The sequence below is a fragment of the Schistocerca piceifrons genome, chromosome 8 (assembly GCF_021461385.2).
Source record: "Schistocerca piceifrons isolate TAMUIC-IGC-003096 chromosome 8, iqSchPice1.1, whole genome shotgun sequence".
In the NCBI taxonomy this organism is placed as follows: Eukaryota; Metazoa; Arthropoda; class Insecta; order Orthoptera; family Acrididae; genus Schistocerca; species Schistocerca piceifrons.
This window is the reverse complement of record NC_060145.1, coordinates 328,683,410-328,701,952: the sequence shown is the minus strand read 5'-3', so window position 1 is coordinate 328,701,952 and position 18,543 is coordinate 328,683,410. Positions and strand designations below refer to the sequence as shown.

Genomic DNA, 18,543 nt, shown 5'->3' with positions numbered 1-18,543 from the left:
TCTCTACACTCTTCATCTCCTTTCCTAAGGTGGCTTCCATCAACTCCCCCTCCCGGATGATGCCCTCTCTCTCTCCATTTATCCCTCCTATCAACTCTGATCCTCACTCCCCCTCCTTTCCTCTGTCCTTTTCCCGGGCTCCCTCTCCCCCTCCCTCCCATACTCTTTTTTCCCCACCTCCCCTCTCTCTGCCCCCTTCTCTCCCCGAGTCCCTTTGCATTTCCCTCCTCTGTCTTTTCACATTCCCTCTCGCGTCTGCCCTGCCCCTCTCCCCCCTTATGAGTCCTCTCCCTCCTTGGTTCCCCCCCTTTCGTTTTTTCCTCTCCTCCCTCCTCGTTTTTCTCCCTCCTCCAGGTCCCCCCTCCCCCATCTGCCTTTGGCTCGGGAGTGTCATCTTTGCGCCGCCATTTTCGTGCAGTGTTTTACAGTGAGTGTTCCGTGTTGTGTCTTTTGGGAAGTGTTGCGAACGGCCATCATACTGTCGCTGGGTGTGATTTTTTATCTCTTGCAAACAGAAACCAGACTGTCGCCATGTTTTTTAATTGTGTGTCTACTATGTTACTTGTCTGATTCCTGTGTATTTTATTAACATTGCCAACCCCTTTTGCTTTCTGTTTTAACTTTCCGCATTTTTCCGCCATTTTACACTTTCAGTCACCGTTTTATCGCCTCTTTATTTTGTTTCTTTTCTTCTTCCGTTTTAAAAAAGTCTGTAGGCTGTAGAGCAGCGTTCTAAACTGCTGCCAGCCCGCCCCCTTCGGGGGGAATTGAAAATCAATAAAGAAAAAAAAAACTCCACAGGGGGGTCAGTCTGACAGTTTGAGTCTAGTCAGTTGGTCAGCCAGCTCAGTGTCGGGCAGTCAGTGTCTGTCGGTCTGTCGGTCTGCCGTACGTGTAGTCTGTCGTAGGCTACGTCAGTCTCGCGTCACCAGTTGCTGGCCTGTCTCTCGTTTTCATTTGTGCGGCAGTTAGTGTCTGTCGTTGGAGTGCTAGTATGTCTGTCGTTTGGATCAGACCTTAAAGCCAGAAAATGAGAGTCTTGCCACTCCCACAGTAACAGAACTCAGCTAGTGGTCGCCCGGTCGGGGCTGAGTTCCTGCATCTGAGTCTGCACGTTAGGCCGCCAATCTGCTCGAGTTACTCGGGCAACGGTCATTGGCGGTTGGATTGGTCGGTTGGTTGCTCGCGCACTGAGACACGAGATGACTTGTCCGCCTTGAGCGTCGGCGCATGTGAAGTCCCCACGTGAATCCAGAGGGCAGCGCCGTATAGAAAGGGGTAGTGGCTTCGCGGTTCACAAGAGAGCAACAGGAGCAGAACCACGACATCGGGCTGGCCGGGGCGAGCTGCGACGCCGTGCGACGGGTGCTCGGTGTGCCTTCCTGCGTCCGTTGAAGCGGCTGGCAGCGGACGGTTCGGGTAATATGCCACACCCGGCCCATAACGCAGACCCGCATACACTATCACAGATCCTGTTCTGGAATGCAGACTCAATCCAAAACAAAAGGGCAGAATTTGCCGCGTTCATGGAGCTCAAGGGAATCCTTGTCGCGCTACTGAGCGAGACTAAACTTAAACCGCACAAACAATTAAACTTTCCTGGCTATTGTGTCTATCGTACCGACCGACCGGGCGACGCCGTGGCAGGTGGAACTGCAATCGTCATACACAAAGACATTGAGCAAACAAACATAGAGCTCCCTGAGCTGGAAAAAATCGAGGCTACGGCCGTCAGAGTCAAGTTCAACGGAGCCTACACCACACTGATATAGGTATACAACAGCCCTGTAGGCATCTCAACACGCGATATCAGCACGTTACTCAACATTTCACCGCGAGTAATAGTCGCTAGAGATCTGAACGCAAAACACCCAGAATGGAATTCACGCATACGAAATCCCAACGGGAAAAAACTGTACGAACATTCGCTAGGCAGAAACTACATTATACTAGCGCCGACTGAACCGACGCACATTCCATATCAGAGGGGACACAGGCCAGACGTGATAGACATGGCCCTCATCAAGGGCATTACAGCGACGCTCAACGTTGCCGTTGAAAACGATCTGCCCTCAAACCACCAACCTGTAATACTATACATTGAGGAAACACTGCAGCACACGGAACAACGCAAGATGTTGGACTACGGGCGTGCGAATTGGACATTGTTCAAGCAAACGCTTGATAGCCACATCCCACCTATACACGAAATTAACGAAACAGCACAAATTGACGAGTCAGTAGAAACCCTCACTAACGCCGTCCAGGACGCAATGGCAGGCACCATACCTGATCGCACCTCACAACAACGCAGTGCGCCCCTGTCCCAGGAAATCCTGGGCCTAATCTCAATGAGGAATCGCCTCAGGAGACAATGGCAGCGCACCAGGCGTCCGTACTTCAAACGGCACATTAACAGACTACAGGGCATCATACACGATAAAATACAAACACATAGAACACAACAGTGGAACCAAAAACTCGAAGGGCTGGACACCGCACGACCTGGCGTGTGGCAACTAGCCCGACACTTCACCAGGGAGAAAATATACACCCCAACGCTTCAAGGGCCTGACGGACCTGCATACTCAGCGGAAGAGAAAGCAGAACTAATGGCCCGAACACTCGCAGCGTCATTCACACCGAACCTGGTACCATCAGATCCAGTGTTCACACTTGCTACTGACCAAGAGGTTACACGCATTCTAGCCCAACCATCGCGCGACGACATTCGACATGCTAGCACAGCCGAAGTCTCCTGGGCTATAATGCATTCCGCTGCTAGTAAAGCCCCTGGTCATGATGGCATTCAAAACCGTGTCCTCCAGTAGTTCACGGATAAAGCAACTGAGTACCTTACACACATAACGAATGCCATACTAAAACACCAACACTTCCCCGCCTTTTGGAAGACGGCCAAGGTCCTGATGTTCAGGAAGCCGGGGAAAGACCACAGCCTCCCACAAAATTACCGACCCATCAGCCTTCTGAGCTCGCTCACTAAGATTGTTGAGAAGGTGATTCTCAAACGCATCACTAGGCACTGCATAACAAATGGCATCCTGAGACCGGAGCAATTCGGCTTCAGGAATCACCACTCCACAACACAACAACTCCTACAGGTCGTTGAAAATATAACACATGGCTTCAACATAAACAAAGCTACAGGGGCAGTGTTCCTGGACATCGAAAAGGCTTTCGACCGTCTATGGCACAACGGCCTCATCCGCAAAATCAGCGACGCGGGATTCCCCGACGGGCTGCTGCGTCTAATACACTCATACCTCACAGACAGGAGTTTCAACACTGACCTGCAGGGAAAACAATCGACACGACACGGTATACACGCGGGAGTACCCCAGGGAAGCATCCTAGGGCCCCTACTGTTTAACCTCTACATAAACGATCTCCCAACCACACACAACACAATGATGGCAATCTACGCGGATGACACAGCCATCCTTGCGCAAGATTGGAAACCATCAAACATTACGTCACGCCTACAGACTGCACTCAGAGTGGCTGAGCCTTGGTTGGAGAAATGGCGTGTTAGAGTAAACGTCGACAAGTGCGAAGCCGTTCTGTTCGCTAGAAGACCGAAGCAACTGCGCAAACACCGCTACTGCAGACCAATAACTCTACATGCACGTCCAATACGTTTCCGCGAGAAAGTCAAATACCTCGGTGTCTGGCTGGACTGGAAATTACTCTGGGGGAACCACATACAACACATGACCAACCGAGCTAGCGCGAGGCTCAAACAGCTCTATCCTATGCTCAACAGGCGTAGCACACTGAACAGAAGGGTGTCGAAGTCCATGTACATGACACTTATCCGACCCCTGATGACGTACGCAGCTCCTGTCTGGGGATACGCTGCGCCTACACGCCTGCGCCGTTTGCAGCTCATACAAAACAAAGTACTCAAAATCATAAGCAACGCTCCACGATACACACGCATCGCGGACCTTCACCGGGAATGCCGACTTGAGACTCTCACGGAGGTAATCCACAAACTCACCACAAGACTATACAGAGACTCCAGACATTCGCAGAACCCGTTTATTCTGAATCTGGGGAACTACGACCACAACCATAGATGGAAACATAAAAGACCAAAAGGCATACTTGTAAGGACATAACATCTATGGCCAAGCATACGCAAACATAACGGCACAGGCGAGCCCCTGTTAATCAGACGCCATTACTGGATATCCAGCTGAAATACACTGTCGAATAACTGGCACCACACAGGGAAGCCGTACCGTACACTGCATGCAAACAAGCTCCACACATCCCCCACACAGTGAGATGATCTATGGCCGATCTCCCACTACTGTATAACGATCTTGATTGTTCCAGGAATGTAGCAGCTGCAGCAAATGGGACACATCGCCATCGCTTGTCACGGTAATGATGCATGATACCTATACTAACAAATCCAACCTTGCATAAGCTATCGCAGCTAGTAAGCCACTACTGCTCTTACTACCCATCCCACTGTCGCAGAGGTTTTTTTCCCACGGCACGAGCCATGGCACTTTTTCCCCTCTGCTCTTCAAATCGCTACCCTCACTCGCGTTTCGTCCACTATCTATCACCTGATGGACCGTGTTAATGCGTAGCCTTACCCAGACGCACGGACAACATCACAGCCCAGCATCCTGTGATCCACTTACTAGATAACTAACATGTTTACGGAGATGACAGTAGAACTTTTGGTTTGGTCACCACGTTGGTGCGGGTGTGGAGGGGCCCCATCTCTTTTTGGACGGTTCGGGAGAGCGTTAGGGGTGCTGCACCGGGTCTTCGCCAGAAATCGCAGCTTATTAGAAGTTAAGTGACTGGAGATATGTTGTGTCATTTAGTTGTTAAGTTCTACTTGTTTTCTTGGTCAGTCTCTCGTCCCCAATTTGCTCGTCTGTCTTTAGTCCGCATTTGTTAGGCAGTTAGTGTCTGTCTGTCTGTCTGTCTGTCGTACGTTAATAGCTGCCTCTGTCATGTTTGTCGCATTCGGTGTTGACGAATTTATTGCTTAAAGGCCGAATTCTTGAAATATGTTTCTATCTCGCTTATCATCTTGCGAGGTGGGATATGTGTGATGTAGAGCATGTTGTACATTTTATGTAAGTCTGAATGTTATGGGTTTTATTTAAATAGTTATTTTAGGTTATAAGCTTGCCACCCTTCCACCGCAAGAGTCCTTAAAAAAATTGCACTTTCGGTGGCAAATAATTTGAGGGTTGTACCATTTCCATTCCTCTTACGGGGTGCATAAAATTTTTTTTGTTTAAAGTAATGTGGAGTGTTGCAGATTTGCACCAGTGTACTCTTTCAGAGGTTGCTGTGAGCCGTCATGACTACGGCCGTGTTGAAAGGGAACAGGCAAGCTTCTCAGCCCGAAGGCTCCTACTGTTAATATTGTTCTTTGCCTCTAAACAAAACTGTAGCTTGATATTTCGAGTGTGCTTTCTGCTTATAATTTTAAATCTGTTTTGAAAAAGCTTTTAGGAATAAATTCACATTTGTTAAAAGTAATTTTCCATCTGTTACTTCCTGGCAACTACTTCCACGCTCACCTAGTGTGATTAAATGTGTCAATGTTCTTGATGAATCGCCAGTAAATATGGTAAATTCTTTTTAAAAAGAATTTAGAAAGTAAATTCACGGTTCAATATGTTCTTAAGGTGGTATTCACAAGGTCCTTAAAAATTCCTTCCTTTGTTGTTATCCGTTACCGCGATCCAGAAGTCCAAAGTTACCATATTTATGGAGGAAACCTCAAAAACAGCAAAAACCAGGTTTTAGCTATTTTTACACCTTGGGCCGCTATTATCAAAATAATTATCCATAGCAAATGGCTCAAGTGTTAACTTACGTCCTTTACACATTCACAAAGAAACACCATTTTCCCGTTTTCAAAATGGTTCAAATGGCTCTAAGCACTATGGGACTTAACATCTGAGGTCATCAGTCCCCTAGACTTAGAACTACTTAAACCTAACTAACCTAAGGACATCACACACATCCATGCCCAAGGCAGGATTAGAACCTGCCACAGTAGCAGACGCGCAGTTCCGGACTGAAGCGCCTAGAGCCGCTCGGCCACATCGGCTGGCTTTCCCGTTTTCGAAAGTCTGAATTCGTTATTCAGTTGCACATGGAAAACCATATACTTTGCGTACCAAAAGTACCAGTTGTGTGGCTGCCAATTTCAACAGGCATATAGTTGAACCTTTTATCATATGTTCTTAAGATGACGATTCCTAGAAACCTTTTTTCCGATAATGTTATCCATTACCGTAATTGAGAGTTTCAAAGATTACCGTACTTATGCACATAAAATATACATGTAAAATGCAGTCTGAGATCTAAGTATAATTTGAACTGATGTGGTGAACCCTTGGAAAGGTTTCTAGGGACATCGCAAGGATTCTGATGTCACCCAGTTGTGATTTTAGTAGCACTTTTCCACCAACAAAACTTTATGACGCGTTGTATCTGTATAACGAGCACTTCACGCCTATGTAAAAAAGGCCCAAGGTAGTACTGCAGTGACAGAAAATGGACCAAAAAGGGTCTTAACATGCCTGAAACTGGAAAGACTGCAACTCTGGCTGAATCCGACAACTTCGTATAATAAAACTGTTGTGTAGTTGCTGACATGATCAACAAAGTGGCAATAAAATCCTCCAATATACGGAATAAGAATTTAAAATTTCCTCGCACCGTTTTCACAACAAATACGTTTTTAGTGATGTATTCACCTGTTCCGAATGTTGGTGATTACTTGAATAATCGTTGTGGAAGCATTGGACAACGTCGGGGATTCGCAACTGACAGAATTTCACAGCATGTATGCGAATGTAGAAAATAACACAGGACTGAAGTGCCCCTGTCAACTTTTCAACGAACTAAAAGAAGGAATACAGAGCGCCTGTATAATCGAGTCCAGTCTAACTCATTCCTAAAAATAAAGTTCACCAGCCCCACACAATCGTATAACGTTCATGTCACTTGAAAATTGCTATAAGGGCTGCAGGAAAGGAAGGGACTCATTATTAATTTGATTATTTTTAATCACCATCAAAAAACGAGTCTGGGATCCGTGTATTCTGTCCCTGAAGTTGATTTCAAAGTACTTCTATGCAATGTTAGCCAGCCGTATCATTAAAAAATTATGTTACGTTGTTCAAATGGCCAAAAACTATACTCTAATGCCATTAATCTCAAACTTTCAAACAACAAAAAACCGATAACCCCCTTCATTTCTGATAATCTTCGCATGCCAAAGGCTGCAAAAAATGCTATAATTCTTGAAACTGAATTTTTTTCATTGCAAAGCAAACTTAAGTACAAAAATAAAACTGTTAACTAATGTGACTTGTATTGTACTTTTCTACTGTTTCATTTACATGTGCGTCGTATGGGTTGCATGCAATATTCCCTGCATCTGTTAAACGACTGGACAACCTATTATGTTATTTATTCTCAAATAGTTCATTTTCAAAAACGAATCTTCAAAAAGGTACGTTGAAGGAAAGGGTATTAAACTGCGTACAATCTCGTAAATTCTTATAATTGCTAGGCAAACGAATCTTCAAAAAGGTACGTTGAAGGAAAGGGTATTAAACTACGTACATTCTCTTAAATTCTTATAATTGCTAGTCACTCATCTCCAAAATTCAATCTACTCCTGATTTTCACGATGCCGCATAAATTGAGCTATAAGGTGCGTATCGAGTTGAAGTTCGATTGTTCCATTTATTAAATAAGATTTATGAAACCAAAATTGACAGAATAATATGAGAGCATCATCTTCAACATGCCAAGGGTTCTCTACGAGTATGAAACAAATATGCTTTTCCAAAAAGCGTTTTTTCTTTCAGATGTTCTTTCAAATAAGACGCCACGTCTTGTTAAATACTTTCGGCGATTGTTAAGTCAGACCGGAGCATAGCAACAGCCGAAAAATTAGACAAATCTTTTTCTTTACAAGCTTAGCATCCTCTGCTTTGCTCCGTAGACTGTGTGATATACACAGATTTTTGTTTGTTTTTCTTTAATCGAATTTTTATGTTGTTTACGAATTGCAACACCTTATAAACTTTTCATGCTAATTAAGGGCTTAGAAGCACGGTCTTTCCCGAATGTATTTCTGACTAGAAACGGATTCTGGTAACTGGAGTCCAAGGTTTTCGTAACTCGTGTCTTTTGCGTTCGTGTGGTGATATTTCCATAGAAACTTTTGTTCCCTAACACATATTTCTTTGATGTGTACATACAGACTGAAGCGGCACAGAGAGGCTTTGCACAATTGCACAAACAAATTTTCATTTGCAGCTTCAGTCTGCATATATACGTCATAGATGTTTCAGACTTGACAGGAATTATGTCGAAACGTGAGGTGAAATACCAATTTTTATACATTTATCTTTAAAAATTTTAATATGACGATGTTTTCTTAAAAATTTTCACTCCTTATTTCACCTCCTCAGGGGTTGAATTTCCAAAAAAACAATGAACCACGTATTTTTAATTTCTAACCGAGAAGCCAAATACAAATTTTCATAGATTTAGCGTCAATAATGTTTGCATAATGATATATTTTCACAAAGACTTTCATCCCCTGTCTCACCGCCAAATCAGTTGAATATCCAAAGACAGTGAAACATATTTTTTAATTCCTAACCCAGAAGATAAACTCAAATTTTCAAAGATTTAGATTTGAAAATACTTTTATAATGAAATATTGTCGTAAAACATTGCATCCCTTATTTCTCACCGTTTGGGGTTGAATTTCCAAAAACATTAGAACTATATTTTTTTTATTTCTAACCGAGAAGTCAAATACGAATTTTCATAGATGTAGCTTCAAAAGTACTTTAGAAATTCTTTCGTAATGATTTATTTAAAAAAATTTTTCACTCGCTATTTCAGACCCAGAGGAGTTAAATTTCGAAAAAAATTCTGAAACACGTATTTATTTATTTCTGAGCGAGACAACTAATACCAATTTTCACAGATCTAGCTTCAGAACTGCCTTAATAGCGACACATTTTCCAAAAAAATTTTCATCCTTTCCTTCACCTCCTAAGGGATGGAATTTCGAAAAATCACTTCTTAAACGGCGCCTACAGTGTATGATTAACACCCTCTCCAAATTTCTTGTTTCTGTTACACTCAGCGGTTTGGGCTGGGTAGTTTTGAGTCAGTCAGGCAAGACATTACCTTTTATACATGGTGGGGCAGTTAAAACTGTTTTGGAAAAATCTTGGAAACTACGAATCAGATTACAAAAAGGGTTATATCAACAGTTGTTCGCCTCGATGGGAGACATACACAACACTCAATCCTCCCGCCCCCGCCCCCCTCCCCCCAAGGATTGGGAGGCGGGTCAACTTTGAAATCTTCAATAAGAACTCCCAATTTTCAAATTTTTATTGCGGATTCGGATTCTCCGGAAAGAAATATGCAACTTTTGTATGGGACGATTTTATCGTTGCGTGGTAGATGGCATTATAATCGACACAACTCAAAATGGGTTACAACCCAATCAGACGTATTAGTATCTCAGGAAATCAGGAAATTACCCAAAAAGATTAGGATCCCAGGAGGATAGAAGGGCGGTATTCTTATACTCTGTAATGCGACACCAGTGTTTTACAGCAAACCAATGTGATTCTCCAGACCATAATACTTTACGTGTCCAAATTATTAATTATTTACAGGTGGCACCGAAGTGGAAATCGGTTCGAACAGGTCATTGGTTCGCTGGCCGAAGTGGCCTTGCGGTTAAAGGCGCTGCAGTCTGGAACCGCAAGACCGCTACGGTCGCAAGTTCGAATCCTGCCTCGGGCATGGATGTTTGTGATGTCCTTAGGTTAGTTAGGTTTAACTAGTTCTAAGTTCTAGGGGACTAATGACCTCAGCAGTTGAGTCCCATAGTGCTCAGAGCCATTTGAACCATTTTTGTCATTGGTTTGTTTATTAGTGCAGTAACAAGTACATTTAACGTTACTCAGGAATAACGACGTGGCAGTAGAAGTGTTTTGTTCCCTTCGGGGCACTTTTTTAATGTTAGTCCCCTCGTCTCTTACCATCGGGGTGTTTTTTTAATGTGAGTTCCCTTGCCTCTCACCATTGGGATGCTTGTCTTAGGTGCGTCCCTAGCCTCTTACAAATCTTACTATTTTACTGGAGCAGACGTTCGAAATAGTGCCCGTTTGCTGCGATACACATCGCAACCCTATTTCTACATCTCTAAGTATCTTCGCCAATGTTTGCACATTCAGTGCCGCATATTTGCAGGTGTTGTTGATATGTGCATGTAACATTTCTCTTTTAGTTTTCCCCATAGGAAAATAATGGGAGGCCTAAAATTCCCGACGTCCATGGCGAGGTCCATCTATGCAACCACGACACCATGTAGCGCGGTACAGATGGGCCCAGCAACACTCCGAATGGACGGCTCAGGATTGGCATCACTTTCTCTTCACCGATGAGTGTCGCATACGCCTTCAACCATACAATCGTCGGAGACGTGTTTGGAGGCAACCCGATCAGGCTGAACGTCTTAGCCACACTGTCCAGCGAGTGCAGCAAGGTGGAGGTTCCCTGCCGTTTTGGGGCGGCATTTTGTGGGCCCGAAGTACGCCGCTGATGGTCATGGAAGGCGCCGTAATGGCTGTACGATACGTGAGTTCCATCCTCCGACCTATAGCGCAACCAAATGGGCAACATATTGCCGAGGCATTCGTCTTCATGGACGACAATTCGCACCCCCATCGTGCGCATCTTGTGAATGACTTCCTTCTGGATAACGACATCGCTCGACTAGAGTGGCCAGCATGTTCTCCAGACGTGAATCCTATCTAACATGCCTTAAAAGAGCTGTTTATGGACGACGTGACCCACCAACCACTCTGAGGGATCTATGGCGAATCTCCGTTGAGGAGTGGGACAATCTGGAACAACAGTGCCTTGATGAACTTGTGGATAGTATGCCACGACGAATACGCGCATGCATCAGTGCAAAGGGACGTACTACCGGGTATTAGAGTTATCGGTGTGTACAACAATCCGGACCACCACCTCTGAAGGTCTCGGTGTGTGGTGGTACAACATGCAATGTGAGGTTTTCATGGGCAATAAAAAGGGCGGAATGATGTTTATGTTGATCTCTATTCCAATTTTCTGTACAGATTACGGAACTCTCGTAACTGAGGTGATGCAAAACCTTTTTTGATGTTTGTGTTATCTAAAGACTCGCAAAGATTCGACCATTCACATTACCTTTTTTTGTATGTCCATTCTTTGACTGGAGGTCTTGAGGACAATGGCCATTCACTATTGTGAGAAAATGAAATGCCTACTCTCGTCCTTATGATGTTATTTATGTGCAGCTGCCAGTTTCGGCTCTTCAATGGGCCATCTTCAGGCCTTGGTTGATGCTGAAGGAGTTATCAGGATCCACATATACGCTGTATCGACTGCAGTTGATGGTTGGAGTGCTGACATCACAGTTACAGATAGTCTGCGTAAACAAGTTCTGTTGGGCACTGATGCAGTGTATATACGAATCGTGATAACCCCCTCAGAACCAACTAAGGCCTGAAGATGGCGCACTGAAATACTGATAGCTATAGAATAAATATGATCATAAGGACGGCTGTAGGCGTTACATTTACTTGCAATTCACGTTACCGTCTATGATGTATGGGCCAATTATCCGGGTATCTAACACACCGCACCAAACACTGACAATCCAGGGGCGTTTAAGGTCGACTTGCCTTAACCACTGGGGATTCTTCACTGTGCATAATTGCATATTATGCCGATTCATGTGACCACGATTCGTAATCATTGCTTCATCAGAGAAGAGTACCGGTGAATGAAAATCGTCATTGGCTGTTAGTTGTTGTTATATCCAGTTGCAAAAGTTCAAGGGGATTTGAAAGTAACACCCATGTAGGGCTTCATGTACGACAGTTGATATAGGTGGTATCTGCAGTCATGCTGTATGCGCATAACACTTCGTCGCGGCATTCCTGCACCTCGAGTGATTGCCACGAACTGTAGTGAGGATATGCAGCAGTTACAGCTAAAACATCCACTGTGACATCTTCGTTCGTCGCAGGCCGTGGTCGAATTCTTCGTGTGGGTTGAACACTTCTAGTTGCAGTGAGCCGTTGGGTAATACCGCAAAATGTCGTTGCAGAAGGAACATCCCTCTTACGGAACACGTTCGCATACCATAGATGAGCTTCTCCTACATGGCTATTTGAGGCAAAGTACAAAGCAGTGATATCACCCTCTCTGCAATCGTCCACATCGTTGCACACGTTGGAAGGGACGTTTGCGGTTTAAATGTTTGCAGTAAAGCGAACCGCAGCCGCTTCCCGCCGCTGTTTCCTTGTCCGTCGTTCGCGGTACGGCCTCAGTCGCGCTCGACGGAATGGAACTACATCCTTGCACCAAGAGGTGTTGCACCTACAGCGGGAGTCTGACCATGGACTGCGACGCATGTTCGCCTTGGTGCATCACAGACGGTTATTTGAACGATACAAAACGTATCGCAGACAGTGGTTAACATATCGAACATTCCCCTGTCACTTTTCGACGGTTTGTTACCTATTTTGATTTGTGTCAGTTACTGCGCCATAGATCATGGAACGGTGAAGTTGTTCCGTAAAAAAGTTACATACTTTTTATTTTTTTTCCGGAGAACCCAAATCCGCAATAAAAACTAGGGACTCATATTGAAGATGCCAAAGCTGACAACCATCCATGGGAGGGGGTCAAGTTTAAGTCATTGGATGTCTCCTTTCAAGACGAACAAATTGTTGTAATGCCCCAGATATTTCTACAAACAGTCTTAACCGCCCCATTATTTATATTTATATTGCAGTTTGGGTTCATAGTCACGTGCTCAGTTATCTTGTTTGGTCCTTGCAATTTCAAATTACTTTTGTTGATTTTTTGTGTAATGTTGGTCAAAAAATTGTAAGAGCCCACTACTCATCATTATCAAGTCCAGTATAATTTTTACTGCTGTGTTGTAGGAATGAAATAATTTCAAATTGCTAATTGGCAAACCGTTGCAGCACTTTTCCTTTGCTTACCCATCTGAGAGCAATATGTGGTGCTATCATCGTAACAAGGTTGCTGTTCCTCCAGCAGTCCTTTAAATTTTCGGTGATTAAGTTCATATGCACGAGCATTCGGGAGGACGACGGTTCAATCCCTGATTTAGGTTTTCCGTGGTTTTCCTAAATCGCTTCATGCAAATGCCGGGATGGTTCCTTTGAAAGGGAAAGGCCGATTTCCTTCCCCATCCTTCCCTAACCCCAGCTTGCGCTCCGTCTCTAATGACCTCGTTGTCGACGGGACGTTAAACACTAATCTCCTCCTCCTCCACATGGACAAATGAAAATGATAACACTTATGATGGTTTTCATAACATTCTCCAGCCCATTATTTGAAATTTGGCATCTAAAGCTTTCGTGATGCAGTAGGCAGTGAGTGGAGAGTAATTTTGTTAAATTCTACTCCTCTTAACCAATTGTATCAAATGATTATGTACGCTAGTCATTGACAGATAGCCGTATGTACACACTCATATTATAGCGTTCCTAAGTAAGTGATTTTTTCCTACAAAATCGTTGGTTGCATCCATAAAATCACAATCTTTTGTGTGACCTCTTGTGGTTATACCGCCAACAAGTCTCTGTCTACTATGCGTGTGAAATCTTATGGGACCTAACTGCTAAGGTCATCAGTCCCTAAGCTTACACACTACTTAAACTAAATTACCCTAAGGAGAAACAGGAGGACTCGAACCTCCGCCGGGACCAGCCGCAGAGTCCATGACTGCAGCGCCTCAGACCGCTCGGCTAATCCCTCGCGGCACTTCTGCTATTGCATCATTTGTGCAGTAACGCACAAGTAATGAAAACTGGGCCGTCGAAGCTGTATCTGTACTGGAATCACACGCAAGACTAATGTATTTGCATATTTTTACTTTATTAATTACTTTCTCAACCAAATATGTTGATTTACTTTCTATGCGGCAAGGACAAGTAGATTCGAAAAGCAAATGATGGCTCTGAGCACTATGGGACTCAACTGCTGAGGTCATTAGTCCCCTAGAACTTAGAACTAGTTAAACCTAACCAACCTAAGGACATCACAAACATCGATGCCCGAGGCAGGATTCGAACCTGCGACCGTAGCGGTCTTGCGGTTCCAGACTGCAGCGCCTTTAACCGCATGGCCACTTCGGCCGGCGATTCGAAAAGCATAAGCTTATTTAATTTAAGAAATATTTGTTTACTGTTTGAGAAACGTTGAAAAAAAGTTTGAAAAAGAGTTATGATTCATTGCTTAACTAATCAGCATCCATGGGAGGTCTCATATTTTTTTTGCAAGAACGTTATTTGCATCGTATAGTACTTCCTGACAGCCTCATTTTGCAAATTGGTACTGACATAAAGAGTTAATGATGTGGGTTTTAGGTGAATCGTTTTCTTTTCTGTCATTTGAATCTAAAGGAAAAGCTACTGTGAATGAACTGTGCTCACTTATGTAATGGCGAAATAAACTGCATCTCTGAATTAAACCGTTTTTCAGCGCACTAAGAAAATAGTAGTTTGTTCTTTGTGTCCACTTCTCCTCATTTTGCTTGGAAACTTCTGTTGTCCTCGCTTATCTTCCTGTTATTAACTATTTCTGATGGTGTACCACACATTATTTATTCTAAGAAAGACAATCACAACACTAACGAGTACACATACACTTAAACGCGGCGAAAGCTCAGGTGCACCAAAAGTTAATGTGTGACTCACACCGAGCGACATCACAGAGCTGAGGGCCGGCTGGACGGGCACACGTCCGACACGCTGCCACGTTTGGTGCTTCCCCCGCACACTTCTCCCTGGGTACGGCTGTCACGTTGATGAGTTCTCGCGGCGGTGATTCTCGTTCAGGTCCTGTCAGTAAGAGCACACTAATAACGTCAAGAGCTCCTTTGCCGTACCAAAAATCTGGAAAGATACTTTGCAAGATATTTAGCTCTCTGTAAAAAATGCTATTCTGAGTAACAATTATATAATGGATAAAATGCGGGCGAGAAGTATGGGCCGCATGCGGCTCTCGGGCCGAATTTTAACGACCGGTGTTCAAGAGCTTTAAAATTTTCCGCAAGGAAACATGCACTGATGAAATAGTACCGTCTTGTTCAACACACGCTCACTCTCACGGAAAAGTCTTTTTTCAGTCATCCATCCATAGCGCTGTGTCCACACCTTTATCTAATGAAAATGTCGATGCTGAGATTAATTTGGTAAAAATATCGCAATTAACAATGTGTACGAACCAACCATTATGGACAATATTTTCAAAAATGAAACTAATAATAGAATCACCATTCTTCGCACTTCTCCTAATGAGGAATATAATAAAAAGAAATTTTTTTTCTGTGTAACTTTTAGTGCCTGTATCCTTGAGGATTCAGTGTTTTCTCCAAAATAAAAATGATTGTAAAGCAGCATTTTCTACTAACAATAGTTTGGAAAATAATCTTATTCATAATTTGAAACCAGTGCGCTCTCCCTTACAAAAATCCAGTGTCTATAAAATTAGCTGTGGTCCACGTCCAGCCTATTACGTAAGACAGACAGAATGAGCTACTGCTGTTATATTTAAAGAACATCTCTTAGGAAAAAAAATACAAATGCATATAATTCGTCCTTTGCTGATTATTTATTATTTACAGGCCATAAGCCTAAAGAAGTTCATGACATCAGTATCCTGCACACAGAAGAGAAAGGCTTCAGACTTTATATCCTTGAAGAACTAGAAATTTTCATACGCCTTCCTCTTAATGACGGTTTCATTCTGAATGAACAGCTGCAGCTACGTAATAAAAATTTGTTTAATGGTATAAGGCCCTTTTTTAGAAACGCCTAGAATTGAATCCTCTTTTTCCTCAGAGTCGACTTTAAAACATCATCTTACTCTTTCCTTGGTATTTATTACATTGTAATTCGTTCTCACACAAAATGTATAGAATATTTGCTACTGGATTGTCATGTATAAATTTTTATTTTCCGTAATACTGGCTGTTGACTTGCCAGATAAACATTTGTATACTATTTAAAATACTTTTATTTGTGAAAGCAGCTGATTTCTTCGATTCTTAACAGAATTTAAATCATGGACTGTCATTCTCTTTCAAATTCTCCTGACGGTTTCGAAAGGTTTTGCAGCCTTCCATGACACATCGGCGAAGAGTTTCTGTATCCGGGTGGTCTGCTGCATAGACCGATTATTTAATGTGCTCCCAAGGATAACAATCCAGAGGACAGATCGGGGGAGCGTGCAGGCCATGGAATTGGTCCTTCTCTAACGGGCCATCTGCCATGGTACATCGCAGCCAGTGCATCTCGAACACTGGGAATGAAATGTGATGGGGCTCCATCATGCACATGTTCTGAGTAAAGTCCCTGTAGACAGCACCTGTATGACACGCTGGGAGAACTTATGGCCCATACAGACAGTCTCCTACAATTCCGACCCACACTTTTAACTCATGCTGACGTCAGGCCTATGCTGTAGCATGAGGACTGCGACCGGTCCATATGTGTTGCCTGTGTGAATTTGCTGCCTCAGCTCTTCCAAGCGTTGCCTCGTCTGTAAACAAAAGAGAAATAACGAATCGGCATTTTGTGCAACAAACCATTGGCAGAAGTTCTCCTATGGTGGGTGATTGGCAGGCGTACCACCCTGGAAACGTTTGAGAGGATATTGATACATGAGTTGCCCGTGAAGTATGCTCCCTTTCGAAGTTAGAAATATACCACATCTCAGGACCACTTGTATGGCTCTTCTTTGACAGTCCATAGAACGTGTTCTTCCTGATGAGACGTGGTCTTCCTCGGTCAATAGTCTGTGGTGCTACCGATCCTATCTCGCCAAGGCTACGGTACACGGTACCAAAGGTTGGATGACTCGGCTGTCTTCGGTCTGGAAATGCCATCTGAAACAGCAGTCTAGGCTCGTGTCCATTACTATTCTCGTGGCCGTACATTAAAATCATGTCTGCTTGCTAACGAAATAAATATCGTGCCATGTTTGAACGGAGCACTTTCAGTTAACTCACTACCTGTTGTACATGTACATAATGGACACGTATAAGACAGACGAAAGTCGAATGTAAACAAGTCTCCCTGGCGACACAACGCCATATACGATACAATGAGTCGAACCGGTGGATGGATGAGTGAAGTTGTTGGTTTGCACCTGGAAAGATGTCAAACGTCAACAAAATTTGTAGAAGTATTTTTAAAACGCACTGTTACAGGGCACACGAAGCAGGTTCATATGTAGACTGTTTCCAACTTTTCCTCTACCGCTTTTTTACTCTGTGCGATTTGTACATAAATTTGTTCATCATTATCAACATTTTCATGTCTTGATGTACGCTCTCACTAAGAAATTATTGATAAGCAAGTGCCGCGCAAACGTGACATACGTGACTGTGTAAAACTGCCATGTCACGTTTCAAGGAAGCCACAAATACAGGAAACTGCCGTCTCCATTTGGCCTTACTCTTAACTCGCAGATGCAAATAGTTAAAATAACTACCTTCGGCAGTCGCTCCGCGCTCTGATGTGACTAAAATACGTTATCGGAGCTTACGTTGTACATTACTCACCGTATTGCAGCAATTCTTTCAGCAGTAGGGGTGGATTTCACCATTTCATGATGACGCCGAACTTGGGTGGAGCGACCGATACTGCATGTGACCGCTAGAAAATTTTCTGATGTCCACGACTATCAGTACTTCTCCAGAAAAACAAATGCCATAAAATGCACTAGTTGATTTATATATGCCCGGATCTCTCGAAGAACGTTCGTTCATACGCCATTACTAATGCTGTACTGGAATTTTGTCCTCTCTACCGACACTTACGTGACGCGAAACTAGCTGAGGTACGTTGTTAGTTTCTACAGTGGGAATTTACTTACGTGATTTCCGAACTGGTTTTAAGGAGTTTATCGTCACTGTTTATCTAGGTTGTTCTCCGTTGCTAATGTTATCTCGCTTGTTAGTCGAACGACTGACCTTGCGAAGTGCGTCAATGGTATATAGTAGGAACACTGTATTAGCGAATATTGTAGAAGGACAGCACGCGACGTCCTATCGTAGTTTCTCTAGTAAGCATATCCGACTACGGTAAATCTATTTAGTGTTCTAATCATAGCACAAGCGTACCACCTGCCCCACCCACACTTCATGTGATTTTGCGTTTCTGCATCACTGTGGATGGTTGGTTGTATGTTGGTACTGGTGCGACATCATTGTTTCCGGCTGTGAAATGTTATTTCCGCTGTTACGTTTTTCCAGCCAGGCGTAGCAAAGTATTTTGAATTTTGCTACATTTGTGGCAGCTGGCACTCGCTTTTACCAGTTGCAGTAATATGAAAATAATAGTTTTGAGATGGTTCGTCTTTTGAATTTTTAAGCTTGTTGCCATGAAA

General features: G+C 43.6%; 1 protein-coding gene across 2 annotated transcripts in view; it reads right to left on the bottom strand.

The window, feature by feature from the left end:
- The window catches only part of LOC124711364 (glucose dehydrogenase [FAD, quinone]-like), a 102,126-nt gene extending 84,193 nt beyond the window's left edge, over nucleotides 1-17,933 (bottom strand). For both annotated transcript variants that reach the window (XR_007005465.1, XM_047241403.1), the window contains exon 1: nucleotides 17,717-17,933. Coding sequence is in view for 1 of the 2 variants with exons in the window: in XM_047241403.1 (XP_047097359.1) it covers nucleotides 17,717-17,760 (44 nt within the window). In the remaining variant the exon portion in view is untranslated. The remainder of the gene's footprint in view (nucleotides 1-17,716) is intronic.
- Nucleotides 17,934-18,543: the final 610 nt, after the last annotated feature.